The sequence below is a fragment of the Ahaetulla prasina genome, chromosome 8 (genome assembly GCF_028640845.1).
Source record: "Ahaetulla prasina isolate Xishuangbanna chromosome 8, ASM2864084v1, whole genome shotgun sequence".
Lineage (NCBI taxonomy): Eukaryota > Metazoa > Chordata > Lepidosauria > Squamata > Colubridae > Ahaetulla > Ahaetulla prasina.
This window is the reverse complement of record NC_080546.1, coordinates 29,269,898-29,291,485: the sequence shown is the minus strand read 5'-3', so window position 1 is coordinate 29,291,485 and position 21,588 is coordinate 29,269,898. Positions and strand designations below refer to the sequence as shown.

The window sequence follows — 21,588 nt, the reverse complement described above, 5'->3', positions numbered from 1 at the left end:
AACATCCTAAACAGAACACTCAGAAGACATCCAAAACTAGTATCTGTTTTTATTTAGCTCATTATGAAAATTACATTCAAATATAGGAATCCCAGAATAAAAACCATCCTTTAAAAACATTGTTTTGTTTTATTAAGAATGGATTGGCCATCCAAGATTAAGATGATTATTCTTTCTAAACTTGAATATTGTGGAGAAATGATATATACAAAAAGTATGATTTGGGGTTTTTTTTGTAAAGTCTTGTACATTCAGCTTTAATATAGTGGGTCGAAATGTCCAGTTTGTAATTTTTTAAGGGAACTCAACAGGCTGAAACTTAAAATTAATGTTTGTCATTAATTTCTTGCACTGGGAGCCGTAATTGTAAGGGGTTCCTCAGTCGTTTCAAGGATTCTTCCACCTGATAGTGTAAAAGGAAAAAAAGTGATGAATTTATGGTTTAAATAGTTGTGAATAGTTTCCATCAAATTCTACATTCTTCAGTTATGTATTTTGTTAAATAACTTGAATTTACATGTCTTATCTTAAATGTGATTCAATTACATTTAGCTTTTGAAATTAGGGAACTGATTTAGCTAACAGGCAGCACGACACTCTGAAATAAACTTTTCTATACATTCTATTCTGTATCTATGGATGCTGGACCTACTTAGCCAGACTAGATATCCAATAAATTATTCTTCGCTAAAGGAAAAACATAGAAAAGAATTAATTGAATTGTAAATCAACTGCAAGTGTTGAATTGGGTTTGCAATATGCAACATGTTAGTTATACCTTATAGATTACCTCTACAGGATCTAGACCATAATTTTGCAGTGAGTTTCAAAATACTTAAAAGAATAAAGAAGAAAAGGTCACAGAAAGGAAACGATTATACAAAAGTATATACACTGAATGAATGTGCTGAGGAAGCAAAAGAACCTGTGCATTTGTAATCATTTTGCATTAAATATACAGTTGTTTGACAGGTCCTGACACACGGTAAATGTGCTATGTAACATGGGACAGTATTTTCTCTGCCTGAAAAGGGTACTTCGACTACAGTTATTAGTAGCTGAATTAATCTGTGCAAGACAGACTTAACACTTTGGCTAGATTACCATTTCTGGGATTAGTGACTGTGATTTTTGTGAACAAGTGTTGTAACTGGATACTCTCCAAGCCATCCTTCATCAACTGGAAGATCTGAGTAAACTGGCAGGTTCAATTTACAATCTACTAAAGCTAACCTATTAGCTTCTGCAGGCAGCAAAGCAGATAATCTGGAAGATTTCAAACTTTCATCCCCAATACACTAATTGCAGCTGCTATAACAGATGGAACTGGAAGAACTCCCACAATGTAACACAATTCCTTTCCTTTCTTCTGGAGGACTGTGACCATGCATTAAAAAACCTACTTTTCAGAAGTTAAGATTAAACTGCTTTCCATACACAAGAGAACGGAGTAAAACTGGCAGTGGTGGTTGCAAATAATTGACTTTTAAAACATACTGAAGCTCTTTTCCATGATCTCTTATGGATCCAATATCTCTCCTAATGTTGTTGTGAACCATTCAGAGTTGGGTGGGAAGGTCATATAAATGAGATAGAAAGACAGATCTATGAGATTAATTACCTCGTCTAGGTCCTCTTTTAGCTTGTTATACAGAATCATATTGAAGTTCTGGCTTTTAGCTTTCCGGTGAAAATAGTGAAGGAATTGTCTGTCTCGAGCATCTGGGTAAATATAATCCTTAAAATGACAAGGAACAAAAACCCAAGAAAAAAAATAGTTTGATAATCCTGAACCAAACAGGAAATCTCCCCTGGCTCACATGTGGAAGTCTGCAGTATACAAAATCTCTTTCAAGCTCAGTCCTTGATTTAAAATGAAACGTGAGGCATTGTGGATTTGCATATTTCCTTAAACCAGGTTTTAATCAAGATAACCAAATTCTAATTGCGCTCAACAAGGCTATAAGCTTGGTTATACAAAGTATTTTGTAACAAATGTTATTTTGTGGGGTACTACTTCAACTACCATATTTTTTGGAGTATAGGATGCACCTTTCCCCCCCCCCAAAAGGTGAAAATCTGAGTGCCAAATGTAGCCTCGCCCAGCTTCTCAAACGGAGATTTCAGAGGCTGAAAAAATCATCAGAACCGAAGCTTCACAAAAAAAGCCCCCAAACAGAGCTTTAGGAAAGAAGCCCCCAAACAGAGCTTCAGAGGCTTTTTTTCTGAAGCCATTTCAGAGGCAGAAATAAAAGTTTTTTTCTGAAACAGAAGTTTCAGAGGCAGAAAAAAAAAGCAAGGCAGAGCTCACAACCAAGGAACCTGTTGCTAAAATTCACCTCTGGGAACAGCTGACTGGGGGTATTCGGGAGCCCAATCCACCTGTCAATCAGCTATTTTCTTGTTTTCTTCTCCAAAAACTAAGATGCACCTTATACTCTGGTGTGTCTTATACTCTGAAAAATACGGTATATCTTAAATACTAATACCTCAAAATTTTAGAAACGGTTTCTAAGGATTGATTTGTATGATCAGGTTTCTGTAGAAATAATGTTTACTTACAATTAACGTATCTTAAATAATACTAGAAAACATTGTTTTCAGGATAGGGCAATATGTAATGGTAATGTGTGAAGGACCTTGGGAGACAGGGTGAAGAGAAGCTGCCTAGGGAATGGTAAGATAAGAGACGGCAGAGCCCTCAGCTCTATAATATGCATTACAAGAGGCTCAGAAGATGCCCTCCCTAGTTTATTAGGTTGTAAAGGAGCCAGGAAATTTTACTTGCAGGTTTGCAAGATTCTATTAATATCGCTTTATAATAAAGTAGAATTAATTTACCTGGTTTTGTTTCCTGTGATCTACATAAGGCTGACATAGCCTCATATTATGATTACCACAGAAGAAATAAAAAAGCAATTTTTACATGAAAGGAAATGGGAACAGGGCTAGCAGGACTTTTCTTTGATTCAACCTATTTTTCTTTAAAGCATTAGTGTCCCCAGATAATTGAATAAGGGCTGATATGTCTTTGTATTATTAAAAAGGCTGCTAATTAAAAAAAGAACAGAAGAGTCTAAGATAATCACTCCTTTCTGCACAGCATCCACAAGATACATAAATTGCATTACTTTAGATAGGTGGTACATTATAATAAATAGGTGATTTTTCAGGCTTGCAGAACCTGAAGCATTGGTGTCATTACTGATCAACTGAACTCTCTGAACAATTTGCAGAACTTTTGAAACAAATGCCATACAACTGTGTCTCAAAGGAAAAGTTAAGGATCCTCAGCATAAAGCTTTGTGCATATGTTTCAAATTTCAATCGGAACTGATTTTTGTTTGTATGTATCACCTTAAGAAGGTCCTTACCTGCTTAGTAAGTACAAAGTATGCATAGAATGCCATGGCGCTTCCGTAAGTGATAAAGTAAGTAACAGGTTCCATAATGTCCCATGAATAGACCCACCAGGTGAGCCAAGCCAGGGCTCCACCCTGAGTAGACATTAAGGCTAAACCAATCCATAGAAGGCGAGAAGTCTTTCCATCAATATCTGCTGCAATTCTAGCTTTCATCTAGGAACAACAACAACAAAAAAGCTATGTTACATTCCACAGTGATCAATTATGCTCCTCTCAAATGTAGCATTTAGAACTGCTGTATTCAAACTGATCTTCCCAACTGGAATTTGGAGTTCATCCAAATACATTCTAATAGTTTCTTAAGCATAAAGCTTCACATATAAATTCAATTCTAATATCAACAGCTACTACTTTCAAGGAAGACACTTCAGAACATGACCTGTGATGCAATCTTTCGTTTTTCTAGACACCCTTGGATAGACTTCCAAGCACTGTTTTAGAATAATGCTATTCTCTGTAGATCTAATTTAGAAAAATGCAGCTATTAGATAAGATAGATAACCATTGTAATTTTTTTACTGTGGGCACCCTGGCACACATTAAAAATGAAATTCTGTTGCCTGCTCAAAAGAAAGTGTATGTCTACCTATACTCCTACATAACACGAATATACCCATGCTATGTACATTAATCACTGTCCATCTTGAATACATAGTGGAAAGAGGAAGCTTGAGAATTCACAAGGTTGATGCTAGATGGAACAAAACTCTGGCTGAACCTGGATGTTCTGCTTTGGATCCCACAAAGCCTCCTCCCAGAAGGTAACAAGGAAAACAGGTTGTGAAGAGGACCCTGCGGACCGTGCTCAAGCACCGCTTATGTGCTATTTCCTGAATAGAAGGAAGTCAACTACCAATAACCAACATTCAGATTTAGATTTTCATGAAACAGGACAGATTCAAGATTTAACCTGCTGATTATCAATTTCCACAGGGCTGAAATTTATTAAGAATTTTCCAAACCTGTTCTAAAGGGAGCAGTTCTTCCTTCAGAAGTTCCATTTTTTGCATTAGCTCTTTCTCTTTTCTTGTCTGGTGCTCTTCTAAGTGAAGGGCTACAAATAATTTATGGACTGTTGACTTGATGTCATCTATCTCTGTGGCATGCTCTTTGCTCATTTTATCTGGAAGAAGAGTGAAGCTTGTGTCATTACAATTACTATGGGCATCCACATGATCAGAAAATCTGCAAGGAACTTTTTCCCTGCGTATCCTACACAATTTCTCTTTCAAGTGAAGTCCCAGTAAATAAAGTGGAATTAATTACTGAGCAGATTCTTAGCTTTTCACCAGATTTTAATTTTAAATAGTCTGATAATCCTTAAATATTCCATTTCAGGGTGGTCATAAAGTTATGTACCTTTCAGTGGTGGATGTACACTATATTCTGCATTATTGACAATGAGTTTAAAATCATTCATTAGCAGAACTTCCATCGACACCGAATTTGAAATCCTGCTGCCCTCTGCAGGAGAGAAAAGGCATTTCAGTAAAAGTAATAAAAGGCTACATGGATTTGTTTTAAAATATCTTACCATGTTCATTGCAGCCAGTGCTTTAAGCCAGCGGCCCCCCCAACCTTTCCAGCTTCATGGCCTGGCAGTGTTGGCAGTGGGTGGGAGATGGTTTTGTGCTCACGCGCCCACTACTTGTGCAAATGGAGCTTTGCGCACTTGCTGCTTGCATGACCTGGTTCCCAACAGGCCGTGGACTGGTACCAGACCGTGGACGGGATTTGGAGATCCCTGCTCTTAAATAATCTTACTTACAGCAATGTTTACTGGATTAACTGGCTTTTATGCCAGCCGTATTACTAATGAAATCCATAATGTGAGCAAACATGGGATAATGGCATCTTTCTTCCAAGACCAATAGAATTTTTGATAGTATATACATATGCATTGGCTTCACAGAACAAGGAATGAGTTCAACTTTATAACATAACATAACATAACATCAGAGTTGGAAGGGACCTTGGAGGCCTTCTAGTCCAACCCCCTGCCCAGGCAGGAAACCCTACACCATCTCAGTCAGATGGTTATCCAACATTTTCTTAAAAATTTCCAGTGTTGGAGCATTCACAACTTCTGAAGGCAAGTCGTTCCACTTATTAATTGTTCTAACTGTCAGGAAATTTCTCCTTAGTTCTAAGTTGCTTCTTTCCTTGATCAGTTTCCACCCATTGCTTCTTGTTCTACCCTCAGGTGCTCTGGAGAACAGCCCGACTCCCTCTTCTCTGTGGCATGCTCTTTGCTCATTTTATCTGGAAGAAGAGTGAAGCTTGTGTCATTACAATTACTATGGGCATCCACATGATCAGAAAATCTGCAAGGAACTTTTTCCCTGCGTATCCTACACAATTTCTCTTTCAAGTGAAGTCCCAGTAAATAAAGTGGAATTAATTACTGAGCAGATTCTTGGCTTTTCACCAGATTTTAATTTTAAATAGTCTGATAATCCTTAAATATTCCATTTCAGGGTGGTCATAAAGTTATGTACCTTTCAGTGGTGGATGTACACTATATTCTGCATTATTGACAATGAGTTTAAAATCATTCATTAGCAGAACTTCCATCGACACCGAATTTGAAATCCTGCTGCCCTCTGCAGGAGAGAAAAGGCATTTCAGTAAAAGTAATAAAAGGCTACATGGATTTGTTTTAAAATATCTTACCATGTTCATTGCAGTCAGTGCTTTAAGCCAGCGGCCCCCCCAACCTTTCCAGCTTCATGGCCTGGCAGTGTTGGCAGTGGGTGGGAGATGGTTTTGTGCTCACGCGCCCACTACTTGTGCAAATGGAGCTTTGCGCACTTGCTGCTTGCATGACCTGGTTCCCAACAGGCCGTGGACTGGTACCAGACCGTGGACGGGATTTGGAGATCCCTGCTCTTAAATAATCTTACTTACAGCAATGTTTACTGGATTAACTGGCCGTATTACTAATGAAATCCATAATGTGAGCAAACATGGGATAATGGCATCTTTCTTCCAAGACCAATAGAATTTTTGATAGTATATACATATGCATTGGCTTCACAGAACAAGGAATGAGTTCAACTTTATAACATAACATAACATAACATCAGAGTTGGAAGGGACCTTGGAGGCCTTCTAGTCCAACCCCCTGCCCAGGCAGGAAACCCTACACCATCTCAGTCAGATGGTTATCCAACATTTTCTTAAAAATTTCCAGTGTTGGAGCATTCACAACTTCTGAAGGCAAGTTGTTCCACTTATTAATTGTTCTAACTGTCAGGAAATTTCTCCTTAGTTCTAAGTTGCTTCTTTCCTTGATCAGTTTCCACCCATTGCTTCTTGTTCTACCCTCAGGTGCTCTGGAGAACAGCCCGACTCCCACTTCTCTGTGGCAGCCCCTGAGATATTGGAACACTGCTATCATGTCTCCCCTAGTCCTTCTTTTTGTTAAACTAGACATACCCAGTTCCTGCAACCGTTCTTCATATGTTTTATCCTCCAGTCCCCTAATCATCTTTGTTGCTCTTCTCTGCACTCTTTCTAGAGTCTCAACATCTTTTTTACATCGTGGCGACCAAAACTGGATGCAATATTCCAAGTGTGGCCTTACCAAGGCATTATAAAGTGGTACTAGCACTTCACGTGATCTTGATTCTATCCTCTGTTTATGCAGCCCAGAACTGTGTTGGCTTTTTAACAGCTGCTGCACACTGCTGGCTCATATCTAGATGGTTATCCACTAGGACTCCAAGATCCCTCTCACAGGTACTACTATTGAGCAAGGTACCACATATACGGTACTGGTGCATTTTGTTTTTGGCCTAAATGTAGAACCTTACTTTTTTCACTGTTGAATTTCATTTTGTTAGATAGCGCCCAATGTTCAAGTCTGTCAAGATCTTTCTGTAACTTGAGCCTATCTTCTGGAGTGTTGGCTATTCCTGCCAGCTTGGTGTCATCTGCAAATTTGGTGAGTTCCCCATCTATCCCTCGTCCAAGTCATTGATGAAGATGTTGAAGAGTACTGGGCCTAAAACAGAGCCTTGGGGTACTCCACTGCATACTTCCTCCATGTGGATGTAGTTCCGTTGAGGACTACACGTTGAGTGCGGTTGGTCAGCCAGTTACGAATCCATCTGGTGGTGGTGCTGTCTAACCCACATTTTCTACTTTATCTAGTAGTAGGTTATGGTCTACTTTATCAAATGCTTTACTGAAGTCCAAGTAAATTATATCAACAGCATTCCTCTGGTCTACTAATTTTGTCATTTTGTCAAAGAATGCGATAAGATTAGTCTGGCATGATCTGTTTTTGACAAACCCATGTTGGCTTTTGGTTATTACTTTGTTTGCTTCTAGGTGTTCGGTGATTCGTTGCTTGATTATCTTTTCCAGAATCTTCCCCGGTATTGAGGTCAGACTGATAGGTCTGTAGTTTCCTGGATCTGTTTTTTTTCCTTTTTTGAAGATGGGAACTACATCAGCTCTTTTCCAGTCCTCTGGCAGCTCCCCTGTGCTCCAGGATCTTTGAAAGATATAGTTCAGTGGTTCTGAGATCACGTCTGCCAGTTCCTTCAGAACCTTGGGGTGTAATCCATCCGGTCCTGGTGATTTGAACACGTCTAGGGTAGACAGGTGTTCACTTACCATCTTCTTCCCTATTTTAACTTGTGTTTCTAATCTGTTTTTTGTAGTGCTGTTTTTGATAGGTTGGATTGTCCTTTATGCTATCATCCATTTTGGTTTTTTTGCTCCAGGCTACTGAGGGAAAACCCAACATTTTCCTTGTGGTATAATTAAGAAGAATTTATGCATTTTGAGTCTTGACCAGTAAAACTTGGGACTTTCAACTACTATGCCAACTTGAAAGTTGGCATATCCTAATCGACTGTTAATGTTCTTTTAAAATGCTATTTAATTTAGGTGTTTAATATTGCTTCTATGAAGGAATCTCATCAGTTTGTCCTCATGGATTCCTTGCAGATACTGCAGTTAAAAGAGTTATGAAACTGAAGGCGAAGGAAAAAAAATGCCCAACTGTATTGCACATCCACATTGGAAATATGCTACAGAACAGAAAATTGGTTAAGGCCCAACAATAGAGGGTTTTTTCAGTCTTGAAGGACAAGAGAGAAATATTTGGAAAAGCAAAAAAAAAAAAAAATAGCGTACAGAATTTTTTTATGCATTCAGATTTTTGTTACCTACCAGTGTCATAAGAGGAATCTTGAAAATGGATATGGACATTAAACTTTACTCAACATTTTAAATACAGGAAACTTACAAATCTAGACTAATTGTCCAGTTTTCTTTATTTTTTAGTTTCTCGGTGCAAGTGACTGTCTTGGGAGTCTTTTCCCGATCACTATTTAATATTTTAATTGGAGATATCTAGCACCGTATATGAGACACATGAAAAATAATTCATGGGAAGGCATAATATCCAAAAAGCTTGGGATAAAAGTCCCTCACTTGACATGTTGTGTATTGATGATATCCCAATGGCATAAAACTTGAATCTTCCTCCACTGGGGCTCTGGTCTGCTGCCTAGAACTGCTTTCATGTAGAGAATGCAGCATGTGATGTCTGTAATCGAAGAACCATCAGACTGAGACTACAGAGAAAGTTGCATTCCACTGTGATGCAAGTGATACAGTCGTGAGTGCTCCAATCCCCATCATTCAAATGCTATGAGCTAATGAATCAACCCAGCGTGCTACAGGTGAGTCAGTGATTCTGCTTCTACCGAAGCAAATTACCTTAGAGGTCTTGCCTTTCATTAGCTATATGTGAATAAAGGGTGCCAGTGATCCAGAAGGTGAGATAAGAGGCTAGCCTTCTAATACAAATCAGGGGATTCATCAAGGGAAGCTTTTCTTTGAAGAAGATAAGTTGCTCTGTAAAATCGGTATCCAAGCATGTACAAGGCTTATCAACATGGCACCTACCCTGGAGAACACTTTCTTGTTCAATGCAGATGAACAAGATGGACAAGAGAGATAATAAGGGGCAATCCCAACAAGTTTAGTTAGCCAAACTACCAGCTGCTTAAAATAGGAGGTCTGCATTCTCACTTTCTTTTGGCTACTATTGCATTCGTGTAGAAAGCATCCACCAAGGCGTTTCCAGCTCCTTTCATGGATATTTCAGAATTTTTCATCTAGAATTCTTTCTACCAAGAGACTGTAATTGGTAATGATGTTCTGCTTCACTCTGGACAATACAGGCTAGCAAGCATAAAGGTTTCCTTGCCACCAATTGGTTTTAGTGCACAAATGCCAATGTGAAGTTGGTCTGTCAAATATCTACTACCTTCGGAATCTAAGTTTATTGAAGGACTCTTCTAAACAGAGACAGAATCCAATTTAGCATAGCATTCTTTTTTCTGCTCAAAAAATGTTTTGCAGAGAAAAATTGCAGATGTTTTCAACCATGAGTCCCTAGATCCAGGTATCCAAAAGACACACATATAATGGTTTTGGATGACTAACTAATGACTGACTGCTATTCAAGTAGCCAGTAAGTAGGTGGATCGAGTCTAAGGAGGAGCTAAACAACTGAAGAACCTTGAACAGCTTGCAGTACAGAAGTGAGCCTACACTGGAATTTGTCTTTTGATCTTGGACAACCCCCATTAGTGTGTGGTTAGGGACAAAACACCTCTACTTTATTTGAAATACAAACAAATGGAATAGAGGAATTTTGTTTCAAGCTTGGAACTTTTTGCACGCTTCTATAAAATGTGCACTCTGCTACAGAGTTAGATTTGCATCCCTAAAAATTCAGTGTAAGTGCTCTGCTTTTATATTAGCTCAACAGAGCTCTGAATGAACATGTGAGCATCGGTAGTCCTCAATTTGCAACCATTCATTTAGTGGCTGCTTGAAGTTACAACAGTGCTGAGAAAATAATCTACGACTTGGTCCTCACATTTATGACTTTGGTAGCATTTGGACTCAAGTTGGGATCTTGAAGACTGAAGTCATAGACCTCTTTTTAGCTAATCTCTATTCTACCTACTCTACATTGGATGAAACTTGAGTGAACCTATTTGAAGAGATAAAATATGTAGGGGTCATAAAGTATTTTAACTTTTTTTGACAGCAAGCATTTGTCTCATTTAATTACAAAAGAAAAATGAAACAAAGTTACATCAATAATAACTGCATAAAAATTCTGCTTAATTTCTTCAGGATAAATAGCTAATATTCTTATTTAAATATTTTCCTGCCTAACGAACATTCTGGAATAAACACTATCATGTAGTCTATTATTATATCTATAACATACAAAGTTAAGAAGTTAAATTTCATCTAACATTAACCGCTGATGTTCCTAACTATGAGTTTTTTTGCCATCCGTAGATTTCCTTCCACTGTCTTATTCAGGGCTCCCATTTATTTCATGCACCCCCTTTTTTCCCTTGGTGGTGAGCCAGTAAAAGAATGAAAAACAGAAAGAAAGTGAAGGAATAAAAGTAGCAACAGTGAGGGTTGAAGCAGTTACATTTCAGTGGTTGCCCTGCCAAGATGTAACCTTGGCAGATTTCAAACATTCACAAGGCCTCTTAGATTTTGCAATACCTGGGAAAAGTTGGAACAACCTTGATTTTAAAAGTGATATCAGCATTAGTACCTGTTGTGAAGACTTCTACCTTTTCAATTGCATTATCTTCTCTCTTTATGTCCTGTAAGAAGGTGCCCACAGTTGTTAGCATTGGCTTGATAGTAAACTGGCAACGTTCTTTTCTTGATGGCAATGTAAGTGTTATCACAGGCAGACCATATTTATAATGAACAGTTACTTCTGCAAAGATTAAAAAGAAAGGAAAAGATGTAGGTATGTGGGATGTACGCTTGCATACATACAACCACTCCTGTATAATCAAGTTTTGGTGGTGGTGTTTTTTAAACAGCTAGTCAAGAGTTGAGGTATATTTTGGGAAAATTATGAAATTCAGCATATATTTCTTTGTGCCATTGATAAATTATCTATGAGCTCTTCAGTGAAGAGTACAGTCAATAATTTAAAGACTCAAACTGAGCTCAGCCCTGCTGACTATATGATGTGTCACGTAGTTTTCTTGGCAGCAATTGGAAATATTTTGCTAGTGCTTTCTTCCACAATAATTTTTCAACTTCCTGGTCTATTATACCGTCTGATAGTCTTCCATCTAAGTACTAAACAAATCTGACTTTTAGCTTGACTTTCTTTTGGCTAAGTGTTGACATGTGACATGCACATGGGTGCAAGTAATGACATTATTCTGGAAGCAGATAGATGTAAATAGATCTAATTTACAAGAATATGGAACATGAACATTCAAGCTATACACCACAGTGCTTGCAGGAAAGAGATGTCTGTGGATGGACAGGAAATTGAATTTTACCCTAGCTAGAATTTATGTTGGAGTTAGGCCTTCATGCTAGGCTAGGGTATAATGGACTCTAAACAGACCTAGGATTTAAAGGAGGCAGAACCTGCCAGACATTAAACTATTAGTCTCAAGGCAGTATTAATTTCTGCCTTGCACGCTTCCAAATCTCCAATTACAGCACTATAAACTATTCATTTTAATCAAGAGATATTCATACCTGTGGTATAAAAAGGTATAAACCACTCATGAAAGATGAAGAGGGCACAAGAATGTTATTCCAGAAAGCAGTGAATATTTCAGAGCCAACATAAACTCTGCAGGATTCAAACTGCCTAAAATAAAATAGGAATATGTGGGGATACGCACCTTGAAATTGGTACTATTGGGATATTTGATATGAAGATAGCAATTAGTTAGAAACCATACCATCAGGTGGCACTAGAGTGCTATAGAGGGCTCTTCTGTGGTGCCTCAAATTTCCAGTTCGTCTCACCCACAGCATCTGACAAAGAAGATTGATTCAGATATCATTGTGTTCAACCGAATATCTTCCCAATTATTTGGTTTCTCCCATGGAATCCACTGTATGGTTCAGAAGACCAGGTATCTATGGAGGGTTCCCATTTTATAGCTGGATTTCATTAGCAGAAGTGTTAAACTGGCGGCCCACGAGCATGCGTTACACGCGGCCCACGCCTGCCCCAGCTCCATAAAGGGAAAAAAAATGTCGTGATAAGTCACATGATGCCGTGTGTTTGACACTCATGCATTAAAGAAAGGTGGTTATTGTGCTGTGGTAATCAGCCATGCTACAAATCTTGTGAAAACCAAACACCTGGTGCCACGTTAACCCATTAAATTACAAAGACTTCTGAAAAGTGATACAAAAGAAGGCATTCTAGGAAGTGATGTGCAAAATATGACATTAAATTAATACAAGTATTAAATTAATACAGACAATTTTTTCAGATCTTATTTAGCAATAAAGGGTGATTTAAGGTCAGTATAAGCTGTGATGATGAAAGCAATAACAAAATGTGCTTTAGGTCGGAACAGATTTTTCTCCATTATTCTACCGTGTCAAATTAGATATAGGTCATCTCCACTTAGCAACAGTTCAAAATTATAACAGACTTGCCCAGAGCTACTTACAACCCAGTTCTGAAGTTCCAAAGGTTGTACCTCTTGCAGTCATGTGAATGGGGACTTGGCAACTAACTCATATTTATGGCCATTGTCATTTGATTGCAATTTTCAGCATTTTTTTTTTTTTGCTAGTTCTGACATTCTTTACAGTTTCTGGAAAAGAGCTCCATTGAAGAAAACAGGTTTGTTTAACAACCACACTGTATAGTGTAAACCACAACCACCAAATAAAAGGTAAAATCATATGTGGTCATGTGTTTAATGACTGCCACAACTTACAACCATAATTCCAGGCTCAATTATTGTCTTAAGTCTAGGACAACCTGTTCATTGTGTATAGCAAATTTTAGACATTATAAAGAATGCATCAAGACCCACCTAAGAAAAAAATACTTTTCAAGTTGGATCATTATAACTATATTGGATTTCTGGGCCAATGCTCAAAAGGCCAATGAGAATTGTAGTCCAACACATCTTGAGTACTAAGGTAGGAAAGATTGCTGCTGCATGCTTGGAATATTCAAGTTAACCCAGTAATTTCAGTAAAAATCTGAAATAAGCTTCTGGAAAACAATTGTACTAGAACATATTCACAGATAATTAAATTTTTCACAGAAAGTTGCTTTGGAAGGAACTCACTTTGAGTGTAAGGAGTCAAAAGACTTGAATGCTGCTAAGCAATTTTTCTTCTCACTGAATGCATATTCACAGCATAGGTTGGAAAGAATCTCGACAGTCATCTAGCTCAACTCTCTGCTCAGTGAAATAATTAATAGAGTGCCTCTGATAGATGACCTCTTCTATCTATAAAACAAAAAGGCCCTGAAGGATCTATTTTATCATCCAATGAGAAGGACAATAGGAGACTGCATAATGAAAGGACAAAATTCAACATAACTTAAAACTGAAAATTACTACCAAGGGTTTTTTTAACAGCTTAACTCTCCACAGCAATATAAATTAAGCACTTTTTCCTGATTGATACTTAAAAGAAAAAAATCAGGAGCTGGGCAGCACTTTTTCCAACTATTTTTATGAAGTATAAATTCTCAAGGATTGCAGTTTATTTCATCTGACACTCACTTATGACTTAATATTTTTTTAATCAGAAAAGGTACTACCAGACTGATTTCTCCCCACCATAGACTAACAAGACTTTTCTCCTACAATACTTTTAGTGGAAACTCAGTTTCTGCTTTTTGACTCAATAGCCAATTTCCTAGGTGTATAGTATCTTGTTGTGTCAAATTTTAATATAGGGTTTTTTCATTTCATGCTCAGGTTTTAGCATCTTTTCAAGCAATAACCCATTTTTCTAATTAAGGAATGTAATAATAAATCCATTTGCTTTATATAATTCCCATTAGGGTTAAGCTTATTTATTGCTTGTGAATTGTGCATAAAGATATACACCACAATTCATCATCTTGAATCTGATTTATAGTCTGCAGCATAGCATTTGAAAGATTTCGAATACCAGCATAGAACCCAAAGAATACCAGCATAGAACCCAAAGAAGAAACTGTATTTTATAAATGTAGGTAGTACCATCTCAACTACAGTTAATGGAAAATGCTGTTTGGAATACAGGAGATCTGCAGCTGTGTAGAAGGTTGGAATAATCAGTGAATAGCATCAGTGCTGGTTTTATATACCCATCTCTAAGATACTGCTTCATCCTATATGATAATTGTAATGTTTGTAATGTTTCCTATAAAATACAGTAAGATTAAGGAAAAATGAAGATCTTTTTCTTAGAGAACTTTTACTGGTTCATTTTACACCAACTTTTCTAGAGCTCACATTTGCACATGTTATATGTTAGATTAAAATTAGGAAAAGAATATGTTGAGGAATTGCATAGCAGATGTCCAAATGCAGTCAGTGACACTAACACAAAGTTGTATGTATGTATAAGGTTCACCACCTCTAAAAATGCAGGATGAAAAAGGAATGTATTTTAATTGAATTAACAGCCTATAAAATAAAGTACTCATATTGATCTCCACCTGCATGGACTACCCATTCCTTCACAGAGTATATTTTATATACAAAACCATACAAATGTAAAACTTTTCCCCCCCTTTCTTTGGGACAATTTGCCGTGGCCAATCCTGCACAACCATCTCCCCACAGCCAACCTGCTGCGGGATAACTCAACATGATGTTATTCGCCACTGTTTTTTCAACATTGCTTCCATTGACAAAAAATGGTAATAATGTAGAAGAAACAGTAGTGGACAACATTTACTGTGTTGAGTTATCCCACAGGGATTGTCCTGTGGCAAGTTCTCCTGCAGTGAGTTGGCCACAGTGAGATGGCTGAGGTGAAATGGCCATCCTAGATTGGCTGCCATGAGATGGCCACAGCAAGTTGGCCTCTGCAAGAGAACCACAGCGAGTTGGCACTGGCAAAATGGCCGTGGCGAGTTGTCCACAGCAAACTGTCCTAGATCCCTCTTTCTTTGTATACAAAGGTAGGCAGGTGCAAGATAGGGAAAAAGTTGATAAGAAGGGAAGGAACAACTAGACAAAGATGGAAAGAAAAATGGGAAGACCTGTTTATGGATTACAAAAAAAGTTAAATTTGCCAGGCAATCAGAATCTCCTAATCACAGCTAATCTTCAAAGCAATCTTCAAAGGCACCCCTACCCAACCTTTTGCAGCAGCGAGATTTCTACTACTTTGTACCACTTGAAAATCCTTTGTTTTTAACAGCTACTATTCTTGCCTACAAATTAAGTCTCTCAATTATCTGGTAATTATAGCAGATGATCATCATCCCAGACCCAAGGTCTACCAATCCCCTACAGAGTGAGGATGGAGATTTAAACAAAATTGGCTGGGTTATATGCTTAGATTGTATGGGGTCTCCAATTTCGTTATAATTGTCTATGCTGCACAGGAAGAGTTTTACTTCTAATCACAAAGAGCCACTGTTGGCAGAAAAACCTCTAATTAACTCACGTTTTGCAAAAAAAAAAAAAAAAAGCATGGTAAGTTTGCTGGGTGAGCAACTTTCTTCTCACTCAACCTTGATTCTACACCAAACATCTAAAGTTTGCTTATCGATTTACCCCCACCATATTTCATTTGGTCCATACTCTGCAACCAATAACTAGCATTCTACATTTCATGTTGAGATTATTAGCACAAGCCTTTTATGACTTAGGAAATAAAACAACCAGAGCATTACTACTTAATTAAATTTTTACAGCCACTGACTTACCTTCAGTATTGCAAATTCAATACCTTGTAAAAACCAACCACTGTTCTCTTGCAGGAACAGCACAAATACAAGATTATATCAACAATAAATTTATCAGCAGAATAAAAAGGTAAGCGCAATGGCGGGATAAAGGTTCAGATAATATGATTTAATTGTAATAGAACTCTCACCTCAAAGCTACCTTTAAGTGGTTCATTGCCCCCTACTTTACTCATTCACTGGGGTACACTTATAGCCAAATTTGATTTTGAACATAAACATTGGAACTGTCTCCCAAGGGGAAAAAAAGGATGTAATTTTATTGCATGAATATTGTAATCATGGCAAATGAACATCTTTGCATTAAATATCAGGCTTCCTCAGAGATTTATTATTTATTAAACATATTTTTATGGCTGCCCAGAGGGGCGCAGTGGCCTAGAGATGGAGCTCTCGCCTCACAATCAGGCTGTAAGTTCGATCCTAGGTAGTGGCAGATATATTTGTTTCTGGGCGCAGTTGTCTGTTAATTGTCCACTGCAAACTCCATGTAGGCAGCAGTAAGGACATCCAGCCAGTAACACTTGAGCTCTGTTCAGTCACCCCAACTCCACCCTGATGCAAGGGATTACAGGGTCGTTAAAAGGGGGGGGGGAAAGGCTGCCCAATTCATATACAGCGGCTTACAAAATTAAAGCGAGCACAAGAACTTAGATCACTTCCAACTGCTGAGGCTCCTAGCCATGATAAAAATTAAAAATAACATAAGTAAACTTGAGCCAGTCAAAATTTTAATATTTAAAAAACAAACTAGCACCTAAATCTGAAGCCTCCTTTAAAGTCAGCATTCAACCAAAACATCTGTTCAGTGCTCCAGCCTTTGAAACAGATCTGGATGAATACTAAGTGCCTTATTTTAATAAGGAATCCAATTAATATATCATGAAAGATACATAAAGAACCGCATCCATGCACCACTTGTCCTATTTCAAATGCATGTTCTTGGCTGACAAATATAAATCTGCCCTAACATAGAGATCATACAATAATATATATCAAGAATTATTTATAAAATGCATAGAATAGCTAGAATGATGAAGGGAGCTGCAGCTCAAAACCCTTGTTTTAATAATATTAGCCACAAAGGGATGCCTCCTGGGTTTTTTTGCCATCATAGACTAAAATGGGTCTCATCCTGCAATGTCAAGCATATATAGAAGTATTTTCCACAGCATGAAACTCTTTACATTGATATGCGTTGGATAGTATGGGTGCCATCATATTATTATCCAAATTTGAGGAGGGTCATTTCTGCTGATCTACTTTGGAGCAGATCAAAATACAAGCTTCTTCTCTTGTCTGGACCGACTTGTTGAAGTCTGCAATTTGTATTTCTGCAAATTGAAACAACCATGTTACTTTCTATCCCTTGACATTTCACAGAAAATGTATTTAACATTTTCATGGTATGCTTCTGGAGCATCTGGAAAACCTTGGAGGTGCAACCTAAGCATGATCTAGGACAGGGATGTCAAGCACAAAACCGGTGAGTCGGATGTGGCCTGGAAAATGTAAGGGGCCAGCCCACATGGCTTCAGCCTGGTCTATCCAATGCAAAGAGGAAACATCAGGCCAGTGTGGCTTCAGCCTGGTCTATCCAGTGAGAAAAGGAAACATGCTAGCAGTTTGGGGAGTGATGTCAAGCTGGCCAAATCCACCCAGTAGGCCACACCCTGCAACCAGAGCCCTGATATGGCCCTCAATGAAATTTAGTTTGACACCTCTGTTCCAGGACAACTTGCTACAACCAATTTACCATGGCCCACTTGCCACTGTCAGCTTACTAACACGCCTCTTCCAACTGGCTGGCGCCAATTCAGTGTAGGACAAATCAACACAGCCAACTTGCCATGGCAACAAATTGTTGCAGGCAGCTGAAGGGAGAGTCGATCGGACAAGTGAGCAGGAGGGCAGAGCATGCAGGGTATGACGGGTGGATGACCACGGTGGTGGAAGGAGAACTGGGCAGGTGAGTGAGCAGTGGACAGAGGTGCCTCCACTGGGCCAGGCAGAAGAGGCTGGGGGTGCTGGAGGCAGCAGTGGTCAAGGGTGGTTGGAGGAAGAGCTGGGTGAGCAAGCAAACAGGCAGAACAACTGGGGTGGTGAGTGAGCAAGTCGATAGATAGAGTGCGCCCCCACTCATCAGATTCAAGGTAGAAGAATCTTGGTGCCCTCTGCCTACCCACTTGCTCGCTGCACCCTGTATACTCTGTCCTCCGCTCACTTATTGCACCCCATGCATTCTGCCAACTAATTCACCTGCTGCACTCTACCCACATACTCTGCCTACCTGCTCACTCACCAGTTGCATCCACATGTTGTGCCCACTCCCTCTCTCGGCTCTTCCCTCCAGCTTCCTGTGACCATTGCCACGTCCACTGTCCCCAGTCCTGGAGTTCGGCGCGGCAGCACAACGCACTGCCCCCTCACTCATATACCCCACCACTCTACCCATCTGCTTGCCGCACCCACTGAGTTCTGCCCACTTGTGCTCTTGCCCACCTGCCTGGCTGTCTCTCTCTGGCCACCCGTGATGAGTTGCCCTCACGAGTTGGCTATGTTGAGTTGTCCTGTGGCAATCCTGCATCAAATTGGTGGTGGCGATCTGATGCCGGCGAGTTTTCCCATTCTGCTCTCTGGGATCTCTTCTTTCGCCTTCTGTTAACAACCAGTATTTAGAGTATTTGCACCTTTTCACACTATGCTTTGCTGGGCTTCTATACTTCTTTTACCTGTGGACCATCCACTCTCTTTGAAGGAACACCACCTTCTTTTACTCAGCTGCTAGCTGCAGAGCTTCCAAAACACACATCTCTGCCCGTCTCCTCTCACATCTGTTTCAAGGTTGCAGCTTCATTAGCAACTCTGTTGTGCTGACTCAGGGGAACAGGCTCACATGCAACGGGAAGAAGGCAGCACAGGTGCCTGCATTTTTCTAAGCAGCCTGCTCTTCTACATTTGCTAGGTTTTTGAACATGTATCCAGTTTAGAGAGATTCTTTTGGAATCCTTCATTAACATTTCTATTTTAATTTTCATAAATAATTACATATTCTTAAGCAGACATGATTATACCACCACTGCTCACCCCCTCATTTCATTTCACTTATGAACAAATTAAAAAGAGCAGTCCAATTCAATCAACATCCACTTAACCTGGCTATAATGTTAATCATGTTTCATTATTAAGGAAAAGGTTACTAAGTGATTTGATTTTACATGTAATTATATAGCATAAAAAGGCTAGCAATTTAAAAAAGCAATGCAATAGATTGGTTAGCCTTCAAAAGTCAGCACTGTCAATGTACATACTTAAAAAGTTATTTTAATAACTCAAACTATCCACAGCACTGAAAAATGGTTTTGTCAATTTTCATTTATCATCAGACTCAATTTTTAAGACTAACTGCTGTAAATACGTGCCTGGCTTCATCCTTTTAATAAGAAAAAAAATATCAATCTTTAGCTTCTAGTTAAATGCAACTGGCAAGGTATCTAATAATAACAAAATTAAATCCTGATGTCATTACATAGACTCTTAGATTTCTAATAGCATTTATCTGCATTAACGGACCCAGCTGTACAGGACCATGCTGTGGACAGATTCCATGGGCTGCACTACACAAGATCCTATTAAAAGATATCTATATTTTATCACTATCCACTTTCCTGCATACAGCAATTGCCAGTCCCTGAATGCTTTGAATAAACATGAATGGAATAAGCGGCAGAAATTGGCAAAAAGCGCAAAAGGGAGATTAGTTTTCCAAGTGGGTGTCAAAGATAATAACAAACAGCTAAAATCACTTGAGGATTTCTGCTTCCACAAGCCATATTCAGATTCCCAGTGTGACACATACTAGCAGATGAAAAATGACTGTTTTCTGTTTTGTTCAAAATGAATGAGAGAACATTGCTGAATGCATACACCACAGCAAACGTAAATTAGCAGGTAATAAATAAAAGAATACTAAAACTAACCTGTGTATGAAGAAAGAAATATCACATTACAAAACACAATGAATAAATTAAATATCTAATTCTGTAAAGAGGTTTTCAATGGTTCATGGTTGAAATACACAAGTTCAATATGATTTCCCTAATTTATATATTAAGTAAATATAATTTGAAACCTGTACATCATGCTGTAATATATATACACATCCACTTATATTACTACTTTCATAGAAATAATTTAGCCTTTTGTATAATATTATGATATCTTAAATAATTCACCAACCTTTTTCATGATATAAAAAGGAATGGGTGTCTAGCAGTGCCTAAGCTTACTTTTTGAGGTCCCTGGAGTCCTCTTTCATCATGATTGCTGAAAACATGATATTATGCCAAAGATAGATATTTATTAATTATCAATTTTGGTGACCAAATGTTGCACTCAGTCTTTAACTGGTGTACTAGAGCCATGCTCCAAAAAGTGAAGAATAGACCAGGAAAAATAACCATTTTAATTAAATGTATTAAAACATAATTGAAATTATTAGTCTCCAGTAATATATTTAATGATGTTTCCACGACTGAAGATGTGTGTGTGTCATATAAAGTGCTTTCAGGGATACATGTTTTATATTTGTATTAGCTTTTCCAGATCTCTCTTACTTTGAAATCTTATTGGCTATTGCTAATACAGTTTTCTACTTCTTCAATGAAAAAAAAATCACAAATGATACTTGTTTATTCTTATTTCTTCAAAATAGCTCTTCAATACAATCTTCTAATCTGGAGGGGAAGGAAACTAATGCCATTAGAGTTAACGTTGGAAGAGATAGCATTTGACTATTTTGTCTCAATTGGCTTTAAATGCAAAGAACATTAATTAAATGAAATTGAGGAGCCTTGCATTAATATAAAATATCTAAGTATTTGAGAAATACTTTCAAGAGAAGCAACCTGCAAGGGTTTCCACTTATTGCTAAACATCCATTTATATCCAGTTTTCATCTAGGTCACACCTTTTGTCGTCCACACACAAATTCTGTGTCATATTGAATCCTATTCCTTAGAGAGGAAGGGTATTGTTTCTTTTTTGCACATCAGAAAGATTCTGCCTGTCAGTGAATTTCGCACACCAATCAATATCTGCTTATTTCAGCTATCTCACACTTTTTCCACCAAACAGATTAGAGGTATGGTTATCTATTGAAGGTTGACTGCTGGTTCTGTGAATGTACACATCCCTCCCATAATCACAAGGATATCAACTACTGCAATCAATTATGTCTGGGACATACAAATACTTTTTGGAGGTAACATTTTTAACACTAATGCCGGGCAAATAAAAAAGACAGGAACTAAGACATATTGCTAAAACTATCAAAGAAAGTTAAGAAATGGATCAACCAGGTCCCTACATCACATTAAATTATAATGTGGTTTT

General features: G+C 38.2%; 1 protein-coding gene across 1 annotated transcript in view; it reads right to left on the bottom strand.

Moving 5' to 3' along the window:
• Positions 1-227: 227 nt before the first annotated feature.
• The window catches only part of MCUB (mitochondrial calcium uniporter dominant negative subunit beta), a 51,455-nt gene continuing 30,094 nt past the window's right edge, over positions 228-21,588 (bottom strand). Inside the window, exons 2-8 of the mRNA XM_058193258.1 lie at positions 12,206-12,281; positions 11,038-11,208; positions 5,924-6,028; positions 4,388-4,548; positions 3,375-3,578; positions 1,622-1,738; positions 228-403 (exon numbers count right to left, since the gene is read on the bottom strand). Coding sequence (XP_058049241.1) covers positions 326-403; positions 1,622-1,738; positions 3,375-3,578; positions 4,388-4,548; positions 5,924-6,028; positions 11,038-11,208; positions 12,206-12,281 — 912 coding nt within the window. The 3' untranslated portion in view covers positions 228-325. The remainder of the gene's footprint in view (positions 404-1,621; positions 1,739-3,374; positions 3,579-4,387; positions 4,549-5,923; positions 6,029-11,037; positions 11,209-12,205; positions 12,282-21,588) is intronic.